The sequence below is a fragment of the Nematolebias whitei genome, chromosome 6, assembly GCF_014905685.2.
Source record: "Nematolebias whitei isolate Nwh7 chromosome 6, NemWhi1, whole genome shotgun sequence".
In the NCBI taxonomy this organism is placed as follows: domain Eukaryota; kingdom Metazoa; phylum Chordata; class Actinopteri; order Cyprinodontiformes; family Rivulidae; genus Nematolebias; species Nematolebias whitei.
The window spans coordinates 29,911,090-29,939,068 of record NC_056503.1 but is presented as its reverse complement, the minus strand read 5'-3'; the positions used below and the strand labels follow the sequence as shown (position 1 = coordinate 29,939,068).

Below are 27,979 nucleotides of genomic sequence, written 5' to 3'. Positions count from 1 at the left end.
CGTTGTACGACGGTTTCAAGAGCATATTTCAACTTCAGCTCGCGCCATAAAGCTGCTTGCAAACAGCAAGTTTACCAGAAAAGTAAACAAACTACAAGAGTCGTGTTTCCCACATTTTCAACGACAGGCCTTCTGAACTTCATGGACTGAAGATAAGTGGTGCGCTATAACTTGTGTTTAAGCCTTGTTTTATTTTACATTTCGTTTCTGATGTGATATCAGAGGTCGTGTGAACTGAGTGAAAGAATACAGTGGCAGCCCATGGGACAGAGGAGGGACATTCCTGTGGCTGAAGGGTTCTGGTCTCACTGGGACAGGCAAACTCTGCTTGAATGACTGGCAGCCTGATTTAAATGGGACAGAAATGGGTGTTGAACTGATGAATGACATCTAAAAACAGAAGTGAACAGTCATTAGGCAGAACAATATGGTGGGGAAACTAAAGCAAGGTCATTTAAGTTTAACAACGTGCTTAGCCTTTCTATTAAAAGCTATTTTGGGGTTGTCGTGTCATCCACAAGTAAAAATGGTTTTGTCAAATAAGAACGCCAGTTTTGTCCTGATCTGATGTTCACCTCAGTGAACGATGAGTAAAGTTTTAAAGGATGAGTGGATGAAATTCAACTAAATTTAAGTTGAAACTCTAATTAAAAAGAACAAAAATATATTTCTCCAAGAAACCAAATATTCTAGTACCATAAAATATTCAATCTGCAAAAAACTATCATTAAAAAATAATCGCGTCCAGGGGTTGTGTTCTGTTGGTCCTTCCCCCACAAATCTGACCAGAAAACCCCAGGATGTCCTCTTTAATGCGCTTTTTAGAGATATTTATTTAACTGAACTTAACAGAAAGGTCTCAGATTAAAGACTATGCGGGAGGACAAAGAGGAATTGTCCGGTCTCTGAAGAAAATGTTGACATGACATAAAGCTTAACCTTCTTTCAATTTTTGACTGATGGCCAGAAAAAAGGAATTACTCAGACCAATAGTTCATACATTTTGAAATGGATTCAAACAACATGTCCTACTTGATTTAGATAGCTTTTTGAACAAACTGTTTGAAAGATAAAAAAGTTTAAATATGAGTGCATTGAAAAGATAAAACACTTGTCTGAGCAGAGCCAAAACCAAAAGTAGATTGCTGCTGGTTTAATTAAAACAACTCCAAATCTCATAGTGGTCTGTGCCAAATTAGCATTTTATGGTTATTTAGAGAGAATATCATGGCTTTTTTGCTATTTCCTGTCACGATAACAAAATTTGCTGGGCGATTAATTGCTTCAGAAATTATTGTGATAAACGATAATATTGTTTGAAATTTGACAGCAATCAGTAATTATTGTCAAATTTAAGAAGAAATATTTGTTCATTTGTTTTGCGTGCAGTACCTTTTTTCGACCGCCGGATTCAGTATAAGACTGTTTGAACTGAAGGACGGATAGTGAGGGAACGAGCAGCGTGTCTCTTTAAGAAAAATGGGAGGGAGGCCCCTTGACGTGACATGGGCTGTCTCTCTTCGGTTCTCAAAATGGCGGACGCTCGGTGTGGTTTGAGCTCTTTAGCATAGCATTTGTCACACAAAGCTTTTAATAAAAAAAATCAGTAAACAAGTTCTTAGCTTCTTTTTGCAGAGAAAAACTACTTTTTACACAAAGACATGGGTTTCAACCGTGAATTTTGGAGCTTCGACAAGATGGAGGTTTTTTTCCTGAGGTTGGCCTGTTAGCTTAGCTCGCAGCTTAGCTGCTTTTAACAATCCAAAAATGTGATTTTTGATGATTAAAACAGATTTTAAAGAGAAAGGGAGGGCTCAGTGAAGAGCACCAGAGTTGAACTTTTCATCCAGTGTCTTCACTAGAAAGAAAAAGACACGAAGAAACAATAAAGCCGATAAATGAAAATGCAGTTGATAATTTTAATTTATCATGCAATTAATTGATTTATTGTTTATTGCGGCAGGCCTATTTACAAGTGCAAATATCATCAGCAGCTAGCTGTAACACTCCTGGGGCAGTTTGACCAGGAACATCACAATATTTCTGGAGTTGTTTTAAGACAACAGCGATGTACTTTTATTTTGACCCCACTTAGACTAGCTTTTAGCTTAGCTTAATAGAAATTAAATCATTTTGAACATCAGAGTTTTAAACTGTGATTGGCTGGACTGTAGTATATGTGTTACCTGGGCAGCAGGCGATAGTCTCCAGCATAGTCATCAAACTTGAACTGGACCACATTCAGCTCAGAGTTGTAATATTTGCAGGCCTGAAGATGAAGAATAAATATTGTTTTTTTTTTTTTGGTAAGCATTTTTTTTAAAACTACTTCTTGGGTGAAACGAGGGCCGGGAGCGTGTACCAGCTGAAGCCAGCTAGAATAAACTGTACAGGGAGAAGTCCATGCACGCAGGGATTTATCATTAGCTTATTTGAATAATGAAAAGAACTAAATTACAATTTGGTCCCCATGGTATCAGCATAGAAATATTTCTTTACATCTCCAGAGATTAGTTGTCTGCTTGAAACGCTGCTCTCAGAGGTTCAGCACAGTGGAAGTCACACAGGCTGCAGGCTAGTTTCACATCCTGTTTGCTTGTTCTAGGCAGTATCAAAAATATTTTTTAATTCCTTGCACACAATAATATCATATAATTGTGCCAATGCTACAAATTGTAAGTATAGATATGTTTAATATATAGTTTATATTTGTTTCATTAGGTTTAATAACAATCAGGAGGGCCTGCAAACATACACAGTCAGAAACTCTGCTCGTCTCCTAAGAGCTGCGACTGTCTAAGAAACATCTGAAGGCGTTAGTATTTTCTTCTCAACTTAACCGGTTAGCTGATCTGTTCAGAACGCAGACACGTTCACTTTGGTGTCAGGAAGTTCTTTACTAACACCAATCTAAACACAAATCTACCTCTGGCCAATTTCTTTTCCCCTTCAAACCCCAGCGGCTTCAGTTAGTGAGTCAAACATGTTCAGAAATAACTCGTCTTACTTGTCTGACCAGCAGACACTCAGCCTGTAGCTCTGCCCCTTCGGGAACAGTCGAACTGAGAGTTCGCCTCTCCTGGGGGACTGTGGAGACCTGCAGGAATAAAAAGGTAAAGATGAGTTGGCTCCCAAGATGAGAAAGGCACAGCTCAAACTAAAAAAATATTTTAAAAAAAAGTCTCTAATACATTTCTGCTGTTTGTTGCATATAAAACATTTCCAAAAAAAACCGTTTGGCTAAAGATCCACTAAAGCAGGGCTATTCAACTAAACTGCTCAGGGGGCCACAGTTACTGAAAGCCAAGAGCTCAGGGGACAGACATCCAGCAGCTATTGTCATTAAGTAAGTTTGTTTTATGGTTTAAAATCTAGTTTTATTTACTTTGTAAAAATGAACCTATTCGTGGGCCAAACTGAGCTAACCCAGGGGCCTGATTTGGCCCCCGGGTTATTAGTTGAATAGCCCTGCACTAAAGAAATGTGGTTGGTTCTTAAAAACTTACCGCATCCTTTGGGAACTAGTGTACCTACTATTGTCAATAAGAAATGATCTACTGTAATTTCTGGTCTATAAGCTGCTACTTTTTACAAAGGCTTTGAATCCAGCAGCTTATACAATGCTACAACTAATTTATGTTTAATAAAAATAAAAAATAAATAAAAATTGACGATTTAACGAGCTTCCTGCCGCCAAAAACATTTAGCTTCGTCACACCCGGGTGCTCACACAACTGCCCAATACACGTCTCTCTTGGTGGGTGGGTCCTTGTGACTCAGTGAGACTATCTGTATAAATAAAGATTAAAAAATATCTGACCAATGAAATTACCGAACAGGTCACAGTCGAACCAATGAAACGAGGAAGGGAGACAGGGAGGGGTGGGGGTGGATTCCCTTGCATGCGCAGAGCAACTTTTGCTTCACCGACAACAAGCTTGCAACAGGAGGAATATGAAGATAGTGATCAGTGACTTTTCCTGGTAGGCTACTGTATTTTTTTACCAGCTGTGTTACAGGCACTGTCCAGAAAAAAAAAAAAAACGTTTACTGTACATATTTTTATGTATGTTATCAGTATGTATTTAATAAAAAGTTTTAAAAATCTTTCTGTGTAAACGACTCATGTTCCAACGTGGACACCCGCAGCGTATACACAAGTGCGGCCTATATGTACAAAATGATCTTATATTTTGTATTTAGTGTGCGCGGCTTATATTTTGGTGCGCTCTATAGTCTGGAAATTATGGTGTTCATGTTTTGCTATCACATGGTTTAGTTTCTTATTTGATAAATTAGGGCTACTACAACTTAATTAAACACATTTACATAATTTAAACAGTAGTTGTACATTTAGAAAGGTTTAATTAGTGATATGAACCCAACATAAAGGCAATTTAACTTCATAAGACCAAACTCTTGCATATTTGGATGGCAGGTCCTATGAGGTTAAAATGTCCCATGGGGCTGCGTCTCTGACACCAGTCAACTTCCATTCAAATTCATTCTTAAAATATTCACTTAGCAAATTTCTCCCACTAGTCATGAGGTCTTTGATTATATAGAGTTGTGTTTTGATCATTGTGGTCCTTTTTGAGATATTGAAAATAAGTGTCAGAATAAGAGAATAGAGAGATGAGATGTACACATGTGGACAATAACACGTGTCACATATCGTGACAAGTATGAAACAGATTTTACACATTGGAAACATGGTTTTGGAATGTTATAATTTGAAAGACTAAAATTCTTCTGCAAACCTACAAGAGAGCTGAAACCTATAGAATTGTAACCTTTTACATGTTTTATGTAGTCAATTTTACCACGTTCTACACTGTGTTGGAATTATTTCTGCATGTTCTTTACATGGCACCACATGTCCTCACCTTTTTATGTGACCAAAAATAACCAACAAAAAAAAAAAAAACACGTGGAAATCTTATTAACTCTGTGTTTTTTTCCCAAATATTCACACTTCAGATCAAAAAACAAAGATAACTTCACCCAGAGGCTTCCAAACAGCTGTTCACAAAGCATGGCGTGAAATCATGCCAGCTAAACTCTCTTCTTTTGTTCAGTCTGAGGGTGTTAATCATATAAAATCATTTGACTTTATTTTAAAACTCTGATCGTGTGTTTTTGAAAAGCCAGCATTACATATCTGCCTTCATGTTCAGGCTGCTGTTTAATACAAAGTACACAGTATTATTTTACACTATTAGTGTTTAGCGTATGTCTTAAATCCTTGTACACTGTTTCTTTTTATACTTTATATTTTTGCTATTGTTGGTTGTAACTGGGATAATTTTACACCTAAACAACAAAAGGAGATGGATCACTTCTCTTTGATGAACAGTTTTTGCTTTTTTCATGTTGTTTTGGGTTTTTTCAAGTTACGGTTTTGCTTTTTTTTGTGTGAAGTTTTTGCTTTTTTGCGTTAATTTGAGGTTGTTTTTTTTTCCAAGTTACGTTTTTGATTTTTTTTTCAGGTGACATTTTTTGCTTTTTTTAAACTTGAAGTTTTGGGGTATTTTGAGTTGCATTTTGGATTGTTTTTCAAGTTACATTTGAGCTTTTTGTGTAAAGGCTCCAGTACGTACATTTTTGAAATTTTTTTTGTTGTTATGTTTTTGCTTTTTTATTGTTAACTTTTGGGATATTTGCATTACGTGTTAGATTTTTTTGAATTACGTTTTAGATTATTTTTCCATGTAAAGTTTTGGGTTATTTTGAGTTATGTTTTAGAATTTTTTCAAGTTACATTTTAGACATTTTTTTTTACAATTTTTTTTCTGTTTTTCATACTTTTTGGGGGTATTTTGAATTAGTTTTTTTTTTTTTTTTTAAACCAGCCACTAGGGAGCACAAGCCAGTGTATCTCTTGTGCCAGTCCCAAGCCCGGGTAAATGATGAGGGTTGTGTCAGGAATGGCATCCGATGTAAAACACTTTTGCCAAAACAATAATGCGAGTTCATCAAAGTGAAACCATACCGGATCGGTCGAGGAGGGAAGACCACGAGGAGGGAAACGTGTCAGGAGACAAAGGGAGAAGAGGAAAGTGAAGAATGTAGGACTGAGGGTTGCAACTGTAAATGTGGGGACAATGACAGGGAAAGGTAGAGAGCTGGCTGACATGATGCAGAGAAGGAAGGTAGATGTTTTATGTGTCCAAGAGACCAAGTGGAAGGGCAGCAAGGCTCGCAAAATTGGAGCAGGGTTCAATCTTTCTATCCACACGGGATAGAAAGAGAAATGGGGTAGGGGTGGTCCTAGAGGAGGAGTTGGCAAAGAATGTAGTAGAGGTGAAGAGAGTGTCAGATAGGGTGATGTGCCTGAAGGTAGAAGTAGAAGGTCTGATGCTAAACATCGTCAGTGGTTATGCTCCATCGGTTGGATGTGATGAGGAGGAGGAAGATACATTTTGAAAAGATCTGGATGAAGTGATAGAGAATATTCGCAGGGAGGAGAGAGTGGTGATCGGAGCAGACCTGAATGGACATGTTGGTGAAGGAAACAGAGGGGATGAAGAAGTGTTGGGTAGGTTTGGTGTCAAAGAAAGAAACCAGGAAGGGCAGATGGCGGTGGATTTTGCCAAGAGAATGGAAATGGCTGTAGTCAATACCTATTTCCAAAAGAGGGAGGAACATAGAGTGACCTATAAGAGTGGAGGAAGGAGTACGCAGGTCGACTACATTCTGTGTAGAATAGGAAACCTGAGGGAGATTGGAGACTGTAAGGTTGTGGCAGGGGAGAGTGTGGCCAGACAGCATCGGATGGTTGTGTGTAGAATGACTGTTGTTGTGAAGAAGAGAAAAAGAGTAAAATCAGAGACGAAGACCAAATGGTGGAAGATAAAGAAGGAAGAATGTTGTGAGAAATTCAGAGAGGAGCTGTTAAAGGCAAGTGGTAAGAAAGAGCTTCCAAATGACTGGGCTACTACAGCAACAGTAATTAGAGAGATGGGTAGGAAGGTACTTGGTGTGTCATCTAGACAGAGAATGGATGATAAGGAAACCTGGTGGTGGAATAGTGAAGTGCAGGATGCCGTTCAAAGAAAGCGATTAGCCAAGAAGAAATATGACAGTGAGAGGACTGAAGAGAGGAGACAAGAATATAAAGAGATGGGATGTAGAGCAAAGAGGGAAGTAGCTAAGGCAAAGCAGAGGGCGTATGATGAGTTGTATGGGAGACTGGACACTAAAGAGGGCGAGAAGGACTTGTACTGATTGGCAAGACAGAGTGATCAGGCTGGAAAGGATGTGCAGCAGGTTAGGCTTATTAAAGATAGGAATGGTAATGTTCTAACAAGTGAGGAGAGTGTGACGGGAAGATGGAAGGAGTACTTTGAGGAGCTAATGAATGAAGAGAATGACAGAGAAAGAAAAGTAGAGGTCATAGAAACTGTGGACCAGGAAGTGGGGAAGATTAGTGAGGGTGAAGTCCGGAAAGCTCTGAAAATAATGAAGAAGGGGAAGGCAGTAGGACCTGATGACATACCAGTGGAGGTTTGGAAATGTCTTGGAGAGATGGCAGTGAGGTTTTTGACTCAAATATTGAATGGCATATTTGAGGGTTAGAAAATGTCTCAGGAATGGAGAAGACATGTGCTGGTGCCCATTTTTAAGAACAAGGGTGATGTACAGAGTTGTAGCAACTACAGGAGAATTAAGTTGATGAGCCACACGATGAGGATCTGGAAGAGAGTTGTGGAAGCAAGACTTAGATGAGAGGTGACTACCTGTGAGCAGCAATATGGTTTCATGCCAAGAAAGAGCACCACAGATGCCATCTTTGCTTTGAGAATGCTGATGGAGAAGTACAGAGAGGGTCAGAAAGAACTCCATTGTGTCTTTGTGGATTTAGAAAAAGCATATGACAGAGTGCCGCGGAGGAGGTGTGGTATTGTACGAGGAAATCTGGAGTGGCAGAAAAATATGTTAGACTAGTACAGGACATGTATGAGGACAGCAGGACAGTGGTGAGATGTGCTGTAGGAGTGACATATAGCTTCAAGGTGGAAGTGGGATTGCATCAAAGATCGTCTCTGAACCCCTTCTTGTTTGCTCTGGTGATGGACCGACTATCTGATGAGGTCAGGCAGGAATCCCTGTGGACTATGATGTTTGCAGATGACATTGTGTTCTGTGGTGAGAACAGGCTACAGGCGGAAGAGAACTTGGAGAGGTGGAGGTACGCACTTGAAAGAAGAGGAATGAAAGTCAGTTGTAGTAAGACAGAGTACATGTGTGTTAATGAGAGGGAGGCCGGTGGAACAGTGAGGCTACAAGGAGCAGAGGTCACAAAGGTGCAGGACTTCAAGTACTTGGGGTCCACTGTCCAGGAAAATGGGGAATGTGGTAAAGAGGTGAAGAAGAGAGTCCAGGCAGGATGGAGTGGATGGAGAAAAGTTTCAGGAGTGATTTGTGACAAAAGGGTGTGAGCAAAGGTCAAAGGAAAAGTTTACAAGACAGTGGTGAGACCAGCTATATTGTATGGTCTGGAGACAGTGGCATTGACAAAAAGACAGGAGAAATCACTGGAAGTGGCAGAAATGAAGATGCTAAGGTTCTCCTTAGGAGTGATGAGGATGGATAAGATCAGGAACGAGATCATCAGAGGTACAGCACAGGTTGAACAACTGGGAGATAAAGTTAGGGAGGCCAGACTGAGATGGTTTGGACATGTCAAGAGGAGGAACCGTGGGTATATTGGTAGAAGGATGTTAGAAATGCAGCTGCCAGGAAAAAGACAAAGAGGAGATATATGGATGCAGTTAGAGAGGACATGAAGGTAGTTGGAGTGAGGACAGAGGATGCAGAGGACAGAGTGAGGTGGAGGAGGATGACTCGCTGTGGCGACCCCTGAAGAGGGAAAAGCCGAAAGAAGAAGAAGAAGAAGATTTTATTTATTTTTTTCAAATTACCTTTTCCTTTTTTTGAGTTACGTTTTAGCTTTATTTCGAGTTATGTTTTTGATATTTTTCGACTTACATTATTGCTTTTTTTTTGCATTATGTTTTGGGGTATGTTGATTTAAGTTTTGGATTCTTTTCGAGTTACCTTTTAGCTTTGTTCAGATATGTTTTCATTTTTTCCCTAGGAAATATTACATTTTTTATTTTTTGCCATCAAAAAGTCTACAAGCTGGAACAACTTTTTTAATGTCAGATGCTCTTGCTTTCATCTGGTGAGCGTTCACTAACAGGATGATTCAAACTGTTTATGCTGATGTGGCTCAACACTGTCCTCATGCACCTAAATCAAATTTAGGTTGCGACTCCACAAACTGAATTTTAAAATGACTGCTAAATACATATTTTCCATATGCTTGTTGCAAAGGATTTTGAAAAATTTAAATATTAGTTTATTAAAAAGAAAAAAAAAACAGCACCACAAGTTTTAAACTGTTTGTACTGTCATTCTGTCTTCGTTTATTAGAGTTATGATTAATATTTGTACATAAACCAGCCATAGTTTTGGGTCATAAGTCTCCGCTGTTATTTTATGTGTTGAAATAAAGAGAATTAATAACTACAGCACTAAGATTTATTTATTTTCCATTCAATCTGCCAACCACATATTAAGCTTTACTAGAACACATGTTGGGCAAAATGTTTGTATAAAAGCAGCTGATCTTTAAGAACTATCAGGACTTGCAACACTTCATTGTGTTCTTTTTAACAATTTATGATAAAAGTATATCACAGCATGCAAAAAATTATTTGTATTTAATATAATGCGCATGTATTGCTTTATAAATTGTTTCTGCCTGATCAAACATTCCAACATGGGTTTGCTTTCTCAGAATTAAAAAAATAATAATCTCACCTATAAATCATGCAGATCTTATTATAAAAAAGAACTTTTAAGATTTATAAAGCAGAAAAATCAACATTCAATCTTTCAGATGGACAATTCAGAATGACTAGCTAAATATGTTACTGTGAAGGAATAAAAACACGTCAGCATAAATGGAGAAAGTTTGATTTATTTGCTGTGCAGTGCACAGGTCACAACCCTGAGCTCAATGGAGATCTGCCAAAGTAGCAGAGCGATAGTAAACGTCTGTTCCTGATTAGGAATACTCTGAGAAGTACTTTTATTCACATTTACAGAAACTACGTGTTGCAGAGATTTAAAATAAGCTCTTTACTACAAGCAACTGATGAGGTCTTATTAATGTGCAGTGAGTGCACATCTGCAGCTAAAAAATATTAATAAAGTAATGAAACTTTTAATGAACAATGAGCTTTTACCAGCACTTGGTTGGGACAAAATCAAGTTATTTCTTAACAATTCTTTTCCAGATGGAGTGCCTTTCTCCACACAAAACATGCCACGCCCCTCCCAAAAAGAAAAGAAAAACAACTCAGAGCATCCCAGAGATTGTTCTTGCCACTGTAGTTGATTTTGAAATGTTTATAAAGTGGAAACTAAGGTTTTGGGTGAGCTCAGCTTTACTGTCAGAATATGTGCTTCCCCCTTCACAATGAACCATCAAACATATAGAAATATAAAGAACAATGGCTAGCAGGATTAGCAGCAGCACATGTCTCTGTACCTGAAGCCTTTATTTCAGGGGTGTCAAACTCAATTGCACAGGGGGCCAAAACTCAAAACTCGCGGGCCGAACAGTATAACTATTTATTTAACAGACTAAATATTTATGTTTTTTAACCATTAATATGAAGCAAAATACAGGATATCATTCCAAAATAAATACATTTCAACTTAAAATATTTTGCTCTTCATAAAAAAATATCCTGTCAATACAATACATTCAAAATCTGTACATGCTGGAATATTAAAAAATCCGAAAATATAAATAAAAAATTGAATTTAAAGCAAAAGTATAATCATAACAAATCATAACATTCCATTTTCTTGTCCTATTTAGTCAGAGCCTGATACTTGGAGTCTTTTCTTTGCAACAAGTTCGTTTATGTTTGGGGTTAGGTTCTGTGTTGTGGAGATTCTCAGGATCGATTGCAGGTGTTCATCAGTGAGGCGACTCCTGTGTGACGTTTTGTTAATTTTCATCACAGAGAACAGCTGCTCGCACAGATATGTGCTGCCAAACATGGACAGGATTCGAGCCGCATGTTGGCGGAGCTGCGGCATCGCTTCAGGAATGAAGCGAGTGAACTGCGCTGGCCCCGCAGTGTCGTACTTTGCCTTCAGTGTCCCGTTACATTGCAGTTCTATCAGCTCCATCTGCATTTCTACAGGTGCGGTTTCCACATCGACTGCAAATGGGTTGCGAAGCAGCTCGAAGTTACTTTTCTGTGTCTCAAAGTCACTGAAGCGCCGCGCGAACTCAGTGCGTAGCGCGCTGAGTTTTTCAGCAAAGGTGGCATTTGGGAAAATTGTGGCACTTTCTTGGTTCCGTATTACTTGGCAACAGGGAAAGTGAGACAAGTTGCATTGGTGCATTTGTGTCTCCCATAAGCGCAGCTTCACTTGAAATGCCTTCACTGCATCATGCATATCGGTTATTATGTGCTCCCGTCCCTGGAGTTGAAGGTTTAAAGCGCTAAGATGCGACGTTATGTCAGCCAGGAACGCCAACTCACATTTCCACTTTTCATCCCGCAGAACTGTGCAGTCTTTCCCCTTACTGTCCATGAACTGGCAGATTTCCTCTCGCAGCTCAAAGTGTCTTTTAAGAACTTTTCCCCGACTTAGCCACCGGACCTCCGTATGATATGGCATATCGCCAAACTCGCTATCTATTTCCCGCAGAAAAGACTGGAATTGGCGGTGATTTAAACCGTGGGCTCTGATAAAGTTGACGGTTTGTGTTACAGTGTTCATCACATGATCCATTTTTAGGACTTTAGCACTTAGCGATTCCTGGTGTATGATGCAGTGATACACTGTCAACTCACCGGCACAGTTCTCCTCCCGCATCTTTGAGCGTATCCTTCCCACCAGTCCATTTTTTTCACCACACATCGCAGGTGCGCCATCTGTTGTAAGTCCAACGAGTTTTTCCCACGGCAGTTTCATGTTGGTTACACTTTGAAATACATTTCCAAAGATGTCTTCTCCTTTCGTTGTCCCGTGTATCAATTTAATGTCCAGTATTTCCTCTGTTACGCACAAATTGGAATCCACACCACGGATAAATATCGCCAGCTGTGCAGTGTCAGTCGCGTCAGTAGTTTCATCCACGGCAAGGGAGTATGCAACAAAATCCTTTGCTCTTTCAATCAACTGTGTTTTCAAATCAGTCGCCATCTCACAAACCCGATTAGCAACAGTGTTTCTGCTGAGGCTTACATTTGCAAACGCTCGCTTTTTATCTGGACAAAGGATGTCGCACACTTTCATCATACAATTCTTTACGAATTCCCCCTCGGTAAACGGCCGTCCTGATTTGGCGATCTCTTCGGCCACAATGAAACTTGCTTTCACAGCAGCTTCACTTTGTGATTTTGCTTTGGTGAAAAATGTCTGCTGGGATGTCAAATTCTTCTTCAACTCCTCTACCTTTTGTAGCTTCTGTCCTGCGCTCAGGTTTTTGAATTTGTTCTCATGTTTCGTCTCGTAGTGCCGTCTTAGGTTATACTCCTTCATTACAGCGATATTACTCCCGCAAAGGAGACACACTGGTTTACCTGCAATTTCAGTAAACATATACTCATTCTCCCACCGGCTTTGAAAGCCTCGGTTTTCAGAATCAATTTTTCTCTTGGCCATTGTTGGGGTCTAGCTTTGATTTGATATTAGCGTTGTATACATCAACAGACCGCAAACTTGAACCGCGGCTTGCCGTTGGCGGCAATTGCACTGCATCATGGGATTTGTAGTGTGTGTTATTGGGGCGTCATATCACAGGGCCATTAAAAACAGATATATAAAATGATTTCGCGGGCCGGATATAATTGTATGGCGGGCCGGATGTGGCCCGCGGGCCTTGAGTTTGACACATGTGCTTTATTTCATTTGAGGGTTTTTTTAACTACAGGACATGGGGTGGGTAAACTTTAGTTCAAGCCCTAACTCTGTGGTCATAGTCCTTTTTTGAAGCAAAATTATAAAACAGGCAACTGTCCTGAATCATAAAGCAGCAGCTGAGATTAGCGCTCTTTTTCAGACACCTGTTGCACTATATTAATTAGCACTGTATGAGGAAAGGACAAAAAAAGTGGATGGGAATGCCAAATATTCAAGGATGCATGAGTGAATGCCAAATATTTTATCCAGATCTGATCTAACCTGCACAATATATACAAAATGTAACGCCATTGCAATTATCAATCATTTATGCTCTGAATCCTTCTAACATATTAAAAAGCATCTTCACTGCCAATAATGTTCACAACCAGTTTAGAGGATTGCAAGTGAGATACTAAAACACAGAGAGTTTGGTAAGCATCTTCATGACAAAATACATCAAACAGAGAGGAAGGAGGACAATACACGCAACAAAAAATATTGCAATCACAGTTTTCCTTTTGATTTCACGTAACCTTAATTGGATCCCAAAGTGACCTCTTTATGAATGGACTGGACACAAACTCCTGAACCTACCGAGAAATCATTGTCAGGGAAAAGGAGCAGGTCTCTGAGAGGGTCCTCCTTCAGCTCATCCAGCAGCTCAGAGATGACAGCTTCATAGTCAAGAGGATCGATCAGTTTAGGCTTCTCCTGCTGCACAAAGGAAAAGAAAAGCAAAAATAAAACAAGGTCAGATTAATTATTTGAATCAGATTATGGTACATTATAGTATAACTGAATGATGATAAAGGAAACAATATGATTAAATGCTTTATATTTTTATACTGTACTACAAAATATAATTTTGTAACAGACAAAGATAATGTAAAATGTGTTGTGACACCTTGGAGTGTGATAAAAAATAGTGCAATGTTGCACAGATAGAAACAACATATTAGGGTATAATACTAGGATTGAGTGATATCTCCAGTTTTGAGGTTTTAACATGATACACAATATACTTCTTCTGATTCTGATACAGTACACAGTAATTTATTTAAAAAAAAGGATTTAAATTAATGCATAAATGCTAAAATCAACCATATAATGCAATAAATTAAACAGTGTGATGACTCAAAAACATGTTTCCATTTAATGTGTGGGATTGTTGTTTTTTTTCCAACTGCACGGAGGTTGAAATAAAAATAATAATCTTGAATGAACTAAAATGTAGCAAGCTTTTTTCACTAACACTCATAACACTCACGTTCTGGAGGCATTTAGTTCATTCACAAAGACAGAAAGTGCTGGGTAGAAGATGACATTTCAGGTAGTGATAAGTAAAATAATTTGGGGTACTGATATTTTTGGGTTAGTATCACATTTTCTTCAGTGCCTTCCTTGTGAAATCCAAACTACCGCCCATTGATCCAGTCCTGTTTTACTTGAAAACAACTCATTCATCTTTTCTCAGTTGTAAGTGCCTGTTTCTTCACTTTCCATCAAAACTGAAAGATGCTTGGTCAAACTTATTGAATACTACGTCCAAAACAAGCCACGTCATATTACTTTGTATTTCTTACATAATGTAATAATGTGTATTAAAAAAGAAACGTCTTAGTTGTTATATAACTTCTCCACAACTACAGTATCAAACAATGCATTTTCTATAATCCACTGGTCAAAATCTTTATCTCAAACTGTTTTTTTTTTTTTTATATGTTGAGTCTCATTTAGAAATTGACATGGTGAAGCCATACAGATGCACTTTGATGTTTTGGTCTTTACCAGTGGTGGGATGTAACATTTTTTCATTTTTATTTAGCCTTTATTTATCCAGGTAGTCTCGTTGAGCCACGAGAACTCATTTTCAAGAGAGACCTGTTTAGGGAGCAGATGGGGGTTAACAAAGTACAAGTACTTCATTACTGTACTTAAGTACATTTTTCATGTATCTGTACTTAAGTAGAGTTAAATGTGGGTGCTTTCAACTTTTACTCCACTACATTTTACATTAAGTATCTGTACTGTCTACTACACTACATTTCTATAATGCGTTGCTTTACAAGTTACATTCACGTTGCAGTTTTTGATTTGTTCGTTAGTTTGAAAGTAACCAATGGTGAGAGGGGAGTTGGTCCATATAATCATTGTAAAGTGGGCAGGTAATGTTAGACCCGCCTTCAAGAAGAGCTGGACCAATGTTGTATATTCTAGTATTGAGCTGGGTGCACCTGCAGCACCAAACACACCCAACATGGATTCCACCACGGAGAGTCAGCCAGGAGAAACACACCACCCATGGCTTTATTGAAAGATTATTGAAATATTTTTTGAAAGCCTATTGAAAAACTATTGAAAGACTATTGAAAGATTATTGAAAGATTATTGAAAGATTATTGAAAGACTATTGACAGACTATTCAGTACAGCAGGACAGATCTCCCAAAAAAGCCAGACTAAACTCAAAAGACTTTGAAAACCAACTTCTTACGAACTTGAACAAGAAATTCTTGCTGCAATATTAAAATGTGTCAGTTCGTGATGTTAGGACAGGAGACGAGAGATGTCTCCAAATGGCTCGACACTCGGGTCCAAGTTTTGAAAATGGTGTCAGGAAGTTAAAATATCGTTAACTATTGACCCATTACAAGGTTGACTAGACAGTATTTTAACTAAAATTGATGACAAACTGGAGTTGAAATGATCAGAGCCTATTTCTTTGTTAGGTCTAACTTAAATGTGTTTACTGCAGTTAAAATGACACCTTGGTTTTGCTTTGTGTTAAATAAAAACTTTCAAAGGTATAATCATTCCTCTTTGTTATTTTGCTTAATGGCATTTAACTCTGCATGTCCTCCCTGAAATTTTGACGCACAGAATCACAAGTCCAAGTGTGAACTGTGTCACAGAGTAAACACAATAAAAACATGTATAATCTGCAGCATTGTTCATTAAAATGCCTCAACACTATTAATGTATTACAGAAAATATAAATATGGTAGTCACACTTCATGATACTGTAGACCATTGTATTAGGTAATACAGTCAGCGAGTACTTTTACTTTTAATACTTTAAGTATTTTTAAAAGCAAGTACTTACTTTTACGTAAGAAAAAAACGTTAATGTGGTACTTCTACTTTTACTAGAGTATATTTCTGTTTGTTTATTTGTACTTTTCTCCACCACTGGTCTTTGCAGTATGCCAGCATCAGTAAAACAACAAGTAACTCAATGACCGTTTCTCACAAATATGGCGTTTGAACATTGAATTAATCACAGTAAACTTTGCCACAGCCAAGTAATAATCTAAACCACTATGCAAAAAATAAAAAATAAAATAAATAAAATTGATCACAATCATAACATTTCTTGGGTTTTTACCATGAGATCATTGGTACCTAAATAACTTGCAGGGGAAGTAATGATGCAGCTGAAGTTCAGCTGAGACACACCCCAATGAAGAGATCTGTTTGAGTTTGAAATAAGATAACGAAACTTAAAAGCCAGGGTAAACTCATTTACATACAAAAATGAGTGTAACAGCCCACCCAAAATAAATATATAAATAAATTAGAATGAAACAAATTAGAATGAAACCGTAATGGTATGTCATGACATGTTGCCTCCAAATAAAAACCAGACCTCAAGGAAAAAAGGTAAGCACCCAACAATACTATCCATCGTAAATCCCCTTTCACTTCTTGTCGAAATTAGTAAAAAGTACCTAAAAGATCATTTCTTTTGAACGAGTCACACACAGTAAAACAACAAGACGGTTTACATCAGAGGGCAGCAAGCTCCTGTCAATTAGAAAGTAGCAACACTGCTGCAAGCAAAGTGTGAGGTGGTGCAGGCTGTGGTCAGAGACACAGAGGAAGTTATGAATTCTCGTTTAGCTGCAGAGCCGACTTCACAGCTACTTGATGGTTTGACTACCTGAACGAGCCCAAAACTACAACAGCTCACACAGAACATAAAATATATCATAATTATAGATCTCAACAAGCAGATTAGAGCAATCTCTTCCTCAGCTTTTACCACAAACATCTACATTCTCAACATTTTACTTTTCATTTACTTTCCATATCTAGTAGAATTTAGGTTTTTAGTTGAGTTATTTGGTGATTCCTTGAAGGAATGCATGTTAAAAGATGCAATACAACTTTAGTTATAAAGCACTTTAAAAACAGCACCGTTGGCCAAAGTGCTGTATGCAAACACAAACAAGCATAAAAACCATAAAATCAACTGCAACCATAAAAGTAACGAACTGTTAAAATCATAAAACAGTAAAAACAATCAAACAAGTACATTAAAACAGTAGAACCAACATTTCAGGCTGAGTTAAAAGCCAAAGAGAAAATATCTTGCACAATATGTTATCACTTGGAGTATACCTTGAGGATGACTCTCAGCTACTACCACGCTAAACTTTAGCTCAGTCTCTGTAAAACTAACCAAGTCGCAGCCATTTTTGTGTTTGTTAAAGCTGATGAGCGCTGACTGCAACTTTTGGAGAGAATGGGGCTAACTTGGCTTTCACAGGACAATGTGGCAACGGTTTACGAATTTCTGACACCTGAAGAAACAAAAAAAACTAATGAAATAGTTTTTAAAAAGTTACTCAGCTATCAGATCAGATTAGAAGAAGCAAGCAGATTTAAAAAGCTACATGTCAGCAAAGATTTAGGAAAGGTTTTGTCTTCCCCACTCGCATGTTTTGTTTTAATGTCATGCAGCTCAACACGATTTCTTTAGCAAAATTACAACCGTTAAGTAATAAACATGGTTTAAGGAGGCTCTTCCTGTCCATGCCCAGCTAAACTAACAAACAAATGTCAACATGCCATGAACTAAAATCTTAAACACTGTACATTTTGAAGTACTATAACAGATTTTTTTAATGAATAAAACTGTCAAATGTGTATAAATGACCAAATAAGTCACTGGTGGCACGCGGACATCTAATTTAACCGAAGCATGACGTAATGAATAAGAAGACAACATACAAGTACGTACAATACTCAGTCGGTTGAAAGCCGATCGCACTCGTTTACTCTTTATTTTCCTCCTGAAGGTGATTTTGCTCCTGAAGCTCATTGCCAGTTGTGATAAATGGTTGCGATCTAATCTAAAAGGAGAGGACAACTCTCGAGGTGACAAGACCTGTAGAGGAGACACATTGTGGGCATGTGCTCTTTCAGAAGCAGAACTAGCACTCGGTGCGAGTGTGTCTCAGCACACGTGGACACAGAGGAAGTCGATGTGTGAGTTTGTGTCAGAACGTGTGGATAGCGAGGAAGTTGACATGTGACAGGCCAACAAACACATTACCACACGGGGATGCACATATGTAAAAAAAAAAAAAAAACCCTAAGTAAACCTATCAGTGTCATCTTTTTCTGCATTCGTGCGGTTTTTAGATGACATCAAGACAATTTCAGGTAACAGCTTTTACTTTCAAACCTCCGTTTCACCTGCAGTACACAAAATAAGAGTCAGTCTCATCGTTGTGCTAATAATTTTGCATACGTGTTCACAAAAAAAAAACACAGACACAAAAACACCAAAAACTATTAACTTCCTGTCGGTGAACCCGCATGTGCTCATACGTGACTGTCTGTGAGCTGGCGTGGACAGGAAACGTCAACAAAAATTCAAATAAACTAATAAAACCGCAAAGAGACGATGTTTGTCAGTGCATGTCTGCATACATGCAACCACACACACACACACACACAAACGAAACACACACACGCTTCCTCAGTCTGAGCATCATATAGCAGAAGAGAGATCTAAACAAGAGGAAACAACTTCTGATGATACAACAATTGCTGATATCTTTTTAAACCGCTGTGTCTACTTGCCCCTTTTTACCAGACAGGAGGAGGAGGCTGCAGCGGGCCTGGGAGACCAACATGTGAACCACGCACATCTTAATTACAATCTCCACTGTTCCTGATTTTAGATCCTTTCAACTGTAATACAGAAAAACGATATGAATGTTGGCGGTCTGTTACAGCGCAGACCCATTGTGTTCTTTAAATACTTACATCACATATTTGTGGTCTACATACAGCATTTTTTCCAGTAAATTGTACATCATTAAGCATATTGGAAGCAACATGGATGTTTAACATGTTACCATAAGACACTTAAACACAACAGAGGGATTCAAACACCCGATAATATGAAAGAAACACAAGTACTCTACTCACTGATCCACCGTTACCAACTCTTTGAGATGCCTTTGTTGTTGAACTTGCCATAAATCTGACATCGTCTGCCCTTAAAACTCAACAGTTGCAGCTCCATCCACCCTCTGTTAAAATGTCTTGATGACATTAAGTCACAGCTTCAAATTTTTTAAGTTTTACTGATCAGAAAACTGAAGTCGTGTTTAGCCCTAGCTCTATCGATGTCTCTGATCCTGTAAATCTTGACTTTCTTCAGCCATTTCTTAAACAGTCTGTTACGAATCTCTGGATGGTTTTAGACTCAGACTTTAAGTTTGATAAACAAATTAACTCTGTTCTACAAAAAATCTTCTTCCAGTTAAGGCAGTTAGCTAAGCTAAAGTCCGTGTTGACCAGATCCGACCTTTAAAAAATAGTCCATGCATTCATTACAACCGGACTAGACTACTGTAACACACTTTATATTGGGGTCAGTCAGGTGTCCCTTTCACGTCTCCAGCTCATCCAATATGCAGCTCGGCTCTTAACAGGAACTCGTAGGTTTGGGCACATTTCACCAGTTTTGTCCTCCCTTCACTGGCTCCCTGTTTGTGTCCCAATTGATTTTAAAATTCTCCTGTTGACATTTAAGTGCATTAATGGCCTTGTACCCTCATACCTCTTTGACCTACTTCCAACATGTTCCTTCTCAGGTGCTGAGATCATCAGATCAGCTGCTTTTGATTGTACCACAAACCAGGCTGAAGCTCAGAGGAGATTGGGCTTTTTCAGTCATTGGCCCTAAACTTTGGAACAATCTGCCCATCAACATTAGAAAGGCCGCTTCATTCCCTGCCTTTAAATCCCTCCAGAAAACGCACATGTATTCACTGACTTTACATGGCAGACGCAATCCTTATGATCACATTTAGCCAAGTCAAGTGAAATTTATTTATAAAGTACATTTAAAACAGAAACTGTTACCAAAGTGCTTAACAATAAAACCACAGCATCAAGTAAAAAATAACAAGATATAATTAAAAGCATCACAAATATAAACATAAAAAAACACTAACACAATGAGAAACAATGGGATAATAAATCACATCATACTGTGTTTTGCTATTGTTGGATGGAACTGGGACCCTGTGTACATAATTTCGTTCCACCTCATGTACCACATGTGATCATAAGGATTGTGTCTGCCTGATAACAATACATCTCATAAACCACTGGGCTGATCTTAATAAAACTTTCAGAATTAGATGCACATCGTTCATTATCTTTTAGAGTCATCTCAATTCAAGATGGCCATCACAGCCATCTGACCTTACAAAGCACAAAATGACTATAATTCAGCCACTTTTACAGATGATGAGCTAAAACCTGACGTGATAGTCACTGTGAGTCATCCCTATTCCATATTACGAGCTCCAACAGAGGGTGTGAGGATTTTGTTTAAAACCTGGCATTACTTACTGGAATCAACCTCGTCTGTCTGTTGGCAAAGTATCCCATGAGCTACTTGATGGGTTTAATGGAAGCTGTAACTAAAACTGATTAGCTTTTGGAGTCAGCTCAATTCAAGATGACTGCCACACCTAATTAACCTTAGTAAACACAAAAACAACTACAATTCAGTCAGTTTTACAAATATCAAACTAACATTTGGCGTGGTAGTAGCTGACAGTCATTGCTAATGCATATTCAGTTTAGGTGGGCTATTTCTTAGTTCATAGCTTAGATCTTATTACTGTTTTTCCGGCAACGCTTTACAATAAGGTGAACAAAATATGATTAACTACTAGGGAACGTCTCAGGAACAAATCAGGAACAAATCAGGAGATAATGGGTAGTTAACCAGTACTTACTGGGGAACACACAGCCAAGCCTTATTAGGGGACTACTGGTTTGTTACCTTGTAAATGAAGAAGAACTAATCAAGAAGTAATGGGTAATTACTATGAAAACCAAAGCGTAATGAATCAGGAGCTAATAGGTAATTAACCAGTACTTACTGGGGAACACAAAGCCAAGCCTTATTAGGGGACTACTGGTGTGTTACCACAGGAACAAACCAGAAGGTGGTGATTAAGTAATGATTGGTTCCTCAGTAAGTACTTGGTATGATGCTTCACTACATCAGTGAACAAAACAACAGTCAGACAATGATTTGGATTATAAAATTGCTAATTACTTACAAAAGAGAAAAATCCAATAAAACCAGTAATCACAGGGAAACAGGTTTTTGACAATTACGAGCTGTGACTAGGGTTTATTCAGAACACACATGGATAATTTCTCTTCTGTTTCTGTGGTAACAAACCAGTAGATTCCTAATAAGGCTGTGTGTTCCCAGTATGGTTAACTACCCATTAGCTCCTGAGTTGTTCCTCTTTGGTTTCTTCGGTAACTAACTACCCATTAGTTCTTGATTAGTTCCTCTTCATTTTCAAGGTAACTAACCAGTAGTCTCCTAATAAGGCTTGGCTGTGTGTTCCCCATTAAGTACTGGTTAACTACCAATTAGCTCCTGATTCGTTCCTGAGGCGTTCCGTAGTAGTTAATCAAATTTTGTGTACCTTATTGTAAAGCGTTAACATTTTTCTTTTACAATTTATACTCTTGTTGGATGTAACTGGGACCCTGTGTACACGATTTCATTCCACCAAATGTACCACATATGATGCGAATGACAATAAAGAAACCTTGACTTGATAATCTTTGCACAGATTGTGTGATGTCTTAGTTGAAAACATTTGCATGCAAGGTGGCAGATAATAAACATTTCTTCAAGGACACCTTTAGTTCAAGTCAATGATGTAATCATTATGTACCCTGTGCGCATAAATTAGTTCCACATCGTGTACCACATGTGATGGAAATGACAATACAATTGACTTGAACTTGACTTTAATGACTTCAAACAGAGAAAACTCATGTAGGCTCACTTATCATTTCATCATTTATGTTTTCCTTGAGCATTAAAATAAAAAATAGCCAAGTCATTAAAAGAATAAACATAAATAAGTCCATGTCTGTGACAGTTCTTCAGTCTTGGGACAATTTAAGATCAGTCTCATGCATCTCTCTTCACATCCATCCAGGAGTGAGACAACAGCAAAGTGCTGAATATTTTATAAGGGCAGGAAACAGTTTAGCGAAACTTCAGTCTACTTTTTTAATACGTTTGATGTTTTAAATCATATTAATTCTCCCATTAAGTCTATTGAACGACTGCAGCTCTTTGCTTCACTCTATCCTTCAGCTGTTCTCCACCAGCTGGCTCCACCCCCTCCCCTCCCTCCAGCTTCCACATCTCATCAAACATCCTCAGCAGCCTTCAGTTCTTTTGCCTTTGATACTGTCTCCGTCTCCTCCCCGCTTCCTTGTTCTCACCCTGGTAACCCCTCCCCCCCTAGCATCTCACCCTCGGTGCTTGCCCTCACCCTCAGCAGGGTGGTGTCGATGTTGGTAAACTAAAGTTGCACGCAGGGCACACTAAAAGAACGTGGCTCTGTTAGCTTCCAGCATAACTGTGCACATCTGTCAGAATTTCAAAAAACATAAATAAAAGAAAAGATAGGCAGCCAAAAAAAAAAGCTAAAAAAAAAATTGACATTCTCAAGATCAGATTTAAAAACTTTATAATCTTGTGACAGAAACAGAGAGCGTGTACAGTCTGAAGATAAATGGTAGAAGAGACTGATAGGATGTAAAAACAGTGAGACAGAGGACATACAGCTGCTGAGACAGCAGAGAAAAGCTGATCCCAGACAGAAAACATCTGCTTCACATCATTACAGCCACGCTGAGACACTCCGGCATTAATAAGAGATTCATACTTCTGACAAAAGTCCCTTTCTGGTCAAAAACAATGTTTTCTGCTTCTTCAGAGATAATCCGATGGAAAGAGTTATTGTCAGCAAATCTTGGCAATTTGATTGAATTTCGACTAAAAAACACAGAGATAAATTAAATGCAGAAGCCGACCCACCAAAAGTAATCCTCGGTTTGAAATTATTGCCAGTAACGTCTGAGAAACGTGACAGCACCAGAGAAATACTATCAAAGTTTAGCTCAAACAAGAACAAAACGAACAAAAACAGCAAGAGGATGTGACGTGACTCGGCAACAGGTAAGACGAGTGAAAACATCAGATTTTCCAAGGCTTGTCAGTTGTTATTAAAACTCTCGGTGAAGAAGATTACCAAGCTTTTACCAGAGGACATCAATGATAAAGGGTTAGTTTTTGCACACGGCACCATTAAAACCTGCACATCAATCAAAGCATAATAATGATGACACATTTATGCAGGTTTCCAGACAAAAGAGCTCAAGTATTACTGGTCTCATTAATCTCTTTTATTTAAGCAAACACGTTGTTTTGACACGATTGTGTCATTATCTGTGCACCTAAAGTCTTTGTTTTACTGGAATCCTGTTTTAATGCAAAAAGCTTTGAATCAACAGCATTTAGCCAAAGATCTTCTAACCCAGGAGTGTCAAACCCACTTACAAAAGGGGGCCAAAATTAAAACCTTTTTCCAACTAAGGGCCAGTTTCAGAATCTACATTAACTCAACATCTTTTCTTGGTTGCAGGTTCCTCAACAAGAGTTTGATTGGTCTCATTTGAGGTTCTCTGTTGCACTTTTGACATCACAATCAAAGATTACTGAAAAAAATTAAAGTGATAAAAGTATTTGACATTTAAAATATCATATTGGGGGCCAGATAAGATGTCATCGAGTTTGATACATATGTTCTAATCTGAACAGTCTTCTGATAAAACATGAAGCTGGCATCTGATATAAAATAGTGATTTCCACTTTGTTCGTAAGAGAAGAGTTTAAAATAGACTCCTTGTATTTACACGTTACACAAACACAGACTTGTTGGCACACGAATGGTTATTAGGCTAACTAAATCATTCTAATGTTTCCAAATCTTATACTAGTTCAAAGTCTGCAATCCTGCAGGTGCAGTTTTCTGTTTTAGTTTATTTTTTTAAGAATCCACAGCTCAATTATTTTTTTTCCTTTTTTACTTACAAGCTGCTGGCATCTTAAAAAAAAGAAAAAAGATATAACAGAATAAGCATTTTAATCTGCATTCTTGCAGGTGTCCAGTACAACAACATGCTGTAATGTAGAAAATGATATATGACTGGCTTTATATTTGCAAAACGCCCACAATGCATCATGAAAGAAGCAAGGTTTCATTTGACAGGAAACGTTTTCGAGTGTTTATACATTTGTAATGAGTCTCTCAACTGCAAATGTTTCCCCTATGTGCATTAACAAAGTTGGTGACCGCACAGTTTTCCTCCTAGAAGGTCCAGAAATATACAGTAGGAAGTGACCACAAGAGATCAGCTGATGTTCTAAAAATACAGGAGACTGCAGACTAGCATTATTTTTGCAGAGTGCTTTTTGTTTATCCCAGGAGTCTGGAACTTGGCACTGGAGGAGACATGGTTTAAAGAGGTAACAAAATAAAAAGTGAGGAGAGAAACAACAAGGGGTGACTGTAAGGATCCCTCCACTGCCAAGACTCAACATTTTTTCCACTGGGCTTACTGAAAACAGAATTTCCTGGGGATTAAAAAAAAAATCGGCCCATTCAGATACCCAACATACAGCTGACATACAAGTCTGTACTAAAAAGAAAAGCTGGTGGTGGAGGAGGTTGGGGGGGGGGGGGCACATGTTTTCATGTCATTCATACTCTTTTAGCCCTTCATCCTGTCATTCATTCATTCACTGAAGCTGTTCCCATGCATCATATTTATGGTGGGTTCAGTGTAAGAGGTTATTTTTAACATCTCTGCACAGAAAGCAGATTTTTTTCCCACAGAAAATGAATTCCTCGTGTTTGACCCCCCTTGCCCCCACTACCCTCCTCTTTCCATTTCCTCCTCTCTGCATCTCAGCTGTGAGGGAACACCGCCAGGTCAAAGACATCGACTACACACCAAACTCAGGAACAAAAAGAATAAAAAAAATAAATAAAAAAAACTGAACTAAGGAAATAAGAAAGTTTCATGACAAAAGATGAAACTTTAAATGTGCTAACTGAAACAGGACTTCCGCGTCAAAACAAATAGCACAAAACAGAAAGATCAACTACCTTTTCTTTGAAAATGCAGCTTTAACGCTGCACTTTGAATGAAATGCTGAAACTGTCTTTAAAAAAAATGCTAAAACTGAGCAGTTAAAGCTAAAAGATGCAGAAAACAAGCTAAGAGCAGCTAAATATTAGCTAAAAGTTACAAAACAGCATTGAGAAGATAAAAGCAGCAAAGGTTAAAGTGAAATATAAAAAGACAAAACGGTTATTAAAAACAAAAAGTACTATGGGAAGCCAAAAAATAAATAAATAAATACAGCAAGTAGTTGCAGAAACCAAACATTTTAGCATCAATCCCTTAAATGAGCTGTAGATTTTGACGTGGCTGAAATGGCACAAAGTATGCAGTAGTAGTTAAGATTGCTAAAAAGGAATCTATGGAAAAGTAAAACAACAGGAAAACAGAATGCTGACTCAGCATTCACACCAATGTGCTGAATCACACATGCATTTGGCAGCTGATGGGGGGGGGGGTTGGAGGTGTCCTGGTTACCATTATAATGATGGTCACAGGTGAGTTGGTAGTGGTGTAACCCTGCAGCGTGGGTGTAGCAGCGTCCACAGACATCTGGTCCTGACGTGAACACATATGACCGCAGTCAGCCCCGCCCACCGAGCGCAGCAGCAGGACCACACTGGCAGAGCAGCCCATTTTTCAAGTCCGGCCCGGTGCCCAGTTTTCTAGTCTGACAGAGACCCTGGCCCAGCCAGAGGTGGCGTTCAGTCCAGATGCAACGCCCGGATCTCCATCCGACCCTGCAGCAGTCCCACTCTGAAAGCCGGATTAGGTTTTTCCTCAACTGCTCTGCTCCAGACTCCAGCTCCTAATGTTGCTGTTGCTGACACACTGGCAGCCCTACATGTCTCTCTACCCCCACTCCTTCCCTTCACCCCCACCGCCCGCTTTCATTTTTTTTCTCCTCCAACACACACACACTGATTGCAGCTGTTTGTGGTTCAGCCCAGTCAAGCTCGTCCAACAAATCAAACCCAGCAATAGCTGTCAGCTGACCAGCACCAGCTGCCGCACAAACACACGCAGACTTCTGCACACACTCAAACTAACATCATTTTCCTAATTTTCATTCTGCTGCTCGCTCTCTCTCTCTCCCCAATCAAACTTTGAATCCAAGTCGTGGTTTTCTTGGAATGCTGCAGACTCTTTACATAAAAGCTGATTTGATGAAGTAATCCAGTGTTTTATACAAACAAATGTTCAGTGATTGTGGTGCGTGTTCAGCCACACGCATGTGGTTGTCCCAGTGCTGCTGCAGGAGAGAGGCTGGCTCTGGGGAGAGTGAAAAACTATTGAACGGAAAGTGCATGGAAAGTGGCGAGTGGGTGGCTTTCCTGATCAAGCGTGCATGCCGAGACGACATCTGAAATGCCTATAACTTAATTCCAGCGTGCAGATATGACATTGACGGACTCCACGTTGAAAATTCCACATCACTTCCGATGTCGCTGAGTTGCCTGTGACGTTTCCTTTCATTGCTCTACTTTTTCTTGGGTCACAATAACATCTGGTCTTGTTTTATTTTTCACGTTTCATTTTTCACAGAGTGTGACTGAACTGAACTGAAAGCTCACAGAAGTAAGTTAGCTGTGTGCGTTTTAGAGCAATTTCAAGTTGTTGTTTTTTTTTTCATCACCATGAAAGTTCTTTATTTCTCTGCCAGCTGGATTAGTTGAACTCATAGAGTAAAAATAAAGATGTCATTAGAAAAACAAAAATAAAACATTGTTTGGGTAGATTTAGTTGCCTTGAATTTAGTTTATTTTCCCTGCTGTTAAAAAAACAACACTGGGGCCATAACATCTATGGTATGTCTCTCAGTGGTTCTCAAACTGGGGTCCCCAGACCCCTAGGGTTCCACGAGCTGGTGCTTGGGGGGTGCGGAATTTATTTTTTTAATTATTTTTTAACACCATCCATTTTATACAATACGTTATGTTTAAAAGTACAAAGAATAAACATTTTATTAACACTATTAAAGTACAGGTAAGTATGGTGGTGGTGGTGGGGACGGAGATACATCCTGAGCTGTGCAGCGCACTGTTTATACTGACAGTTTTCGAATGGGTCGGGGTTCAGGGTGAGGGAAGAGGCTGTCTTTATCTTTTTAGCTAGCACACCTGTTTTGCGAGCCGCTAGCGTAGCGTTACGTCAGTGCCGACAGGTGGGAAAGGTGTATAGTGGTAGGGGAAACACTACCCTTAGAGTCTAAGGAATATGCAGTCGAGCTGCAATGTGACTATCCAACCTGTTGACGATGACAGGCAGAGACAACTCTGTCAAACAACAAATACAAACATCAGTTATCTGCTTTTATTAGGGGCTGAGATGTGGAAGAGGTAGGGCAGACGACTCAGGACCAGAAAGTTGCGGTTTGACAGCCATTCCCACATGTCGTGGTGTCTCTGAGCAGGACACCTAATACCACTTGTTTCCCAGTTGCTTGCATAGCTGTCTACTGCTCCACCAGGCTGTATCTCACGTGTGATGGGTTAAATGCAGAGAACTAATTTCATCGTCTTCTCTTCCCTATTAAACACAACTCAAAAACTAAGACGTGCATCATTTGAAGGGGCACCTAACAAAGTTAAGTCAGGTACTGACTCAACTCTTGGATTTTTCTATCTGGATTTTTGAGCATATATTAGGATATTTTACAGGCTAGTTCAGATCATTTGAAATGAGGGTCTGTAAAGCAATACGAACAATTT

General features: G+C 38.8%; 1 protein-coding gene across 1 annotated transcript in view; it reads right to left on the bottom strand.

The window, feature by feature from the left end:
* The window catches only part of dock10 (dedicator of cytokinesis 10), a 107,871-nt gene that overhangs the window by 56,070 nt on the left and 23,822 nt on the right, over positions 1-27,979 (bottom strand). Inside the window, exons 2-4 of the mRNA XM_037677796.1 lie at positions 13,537-13,656; positions 3,008-3,097; positions 2,187-2,269 (exon numbers count right to left, since the gene is read on the bottom strand). Coding sequence (XP_037533724.1) covers positions 2,187-2,269; positions 3,008-3,097; positions 13,537-13,656 — 293 coding nt within the window. The remainder of the gene's footprint in view (positions 1-2,186; positions 2,270-3,007; positions 3,098-13,536; positions 13,657-27,979) is intronic.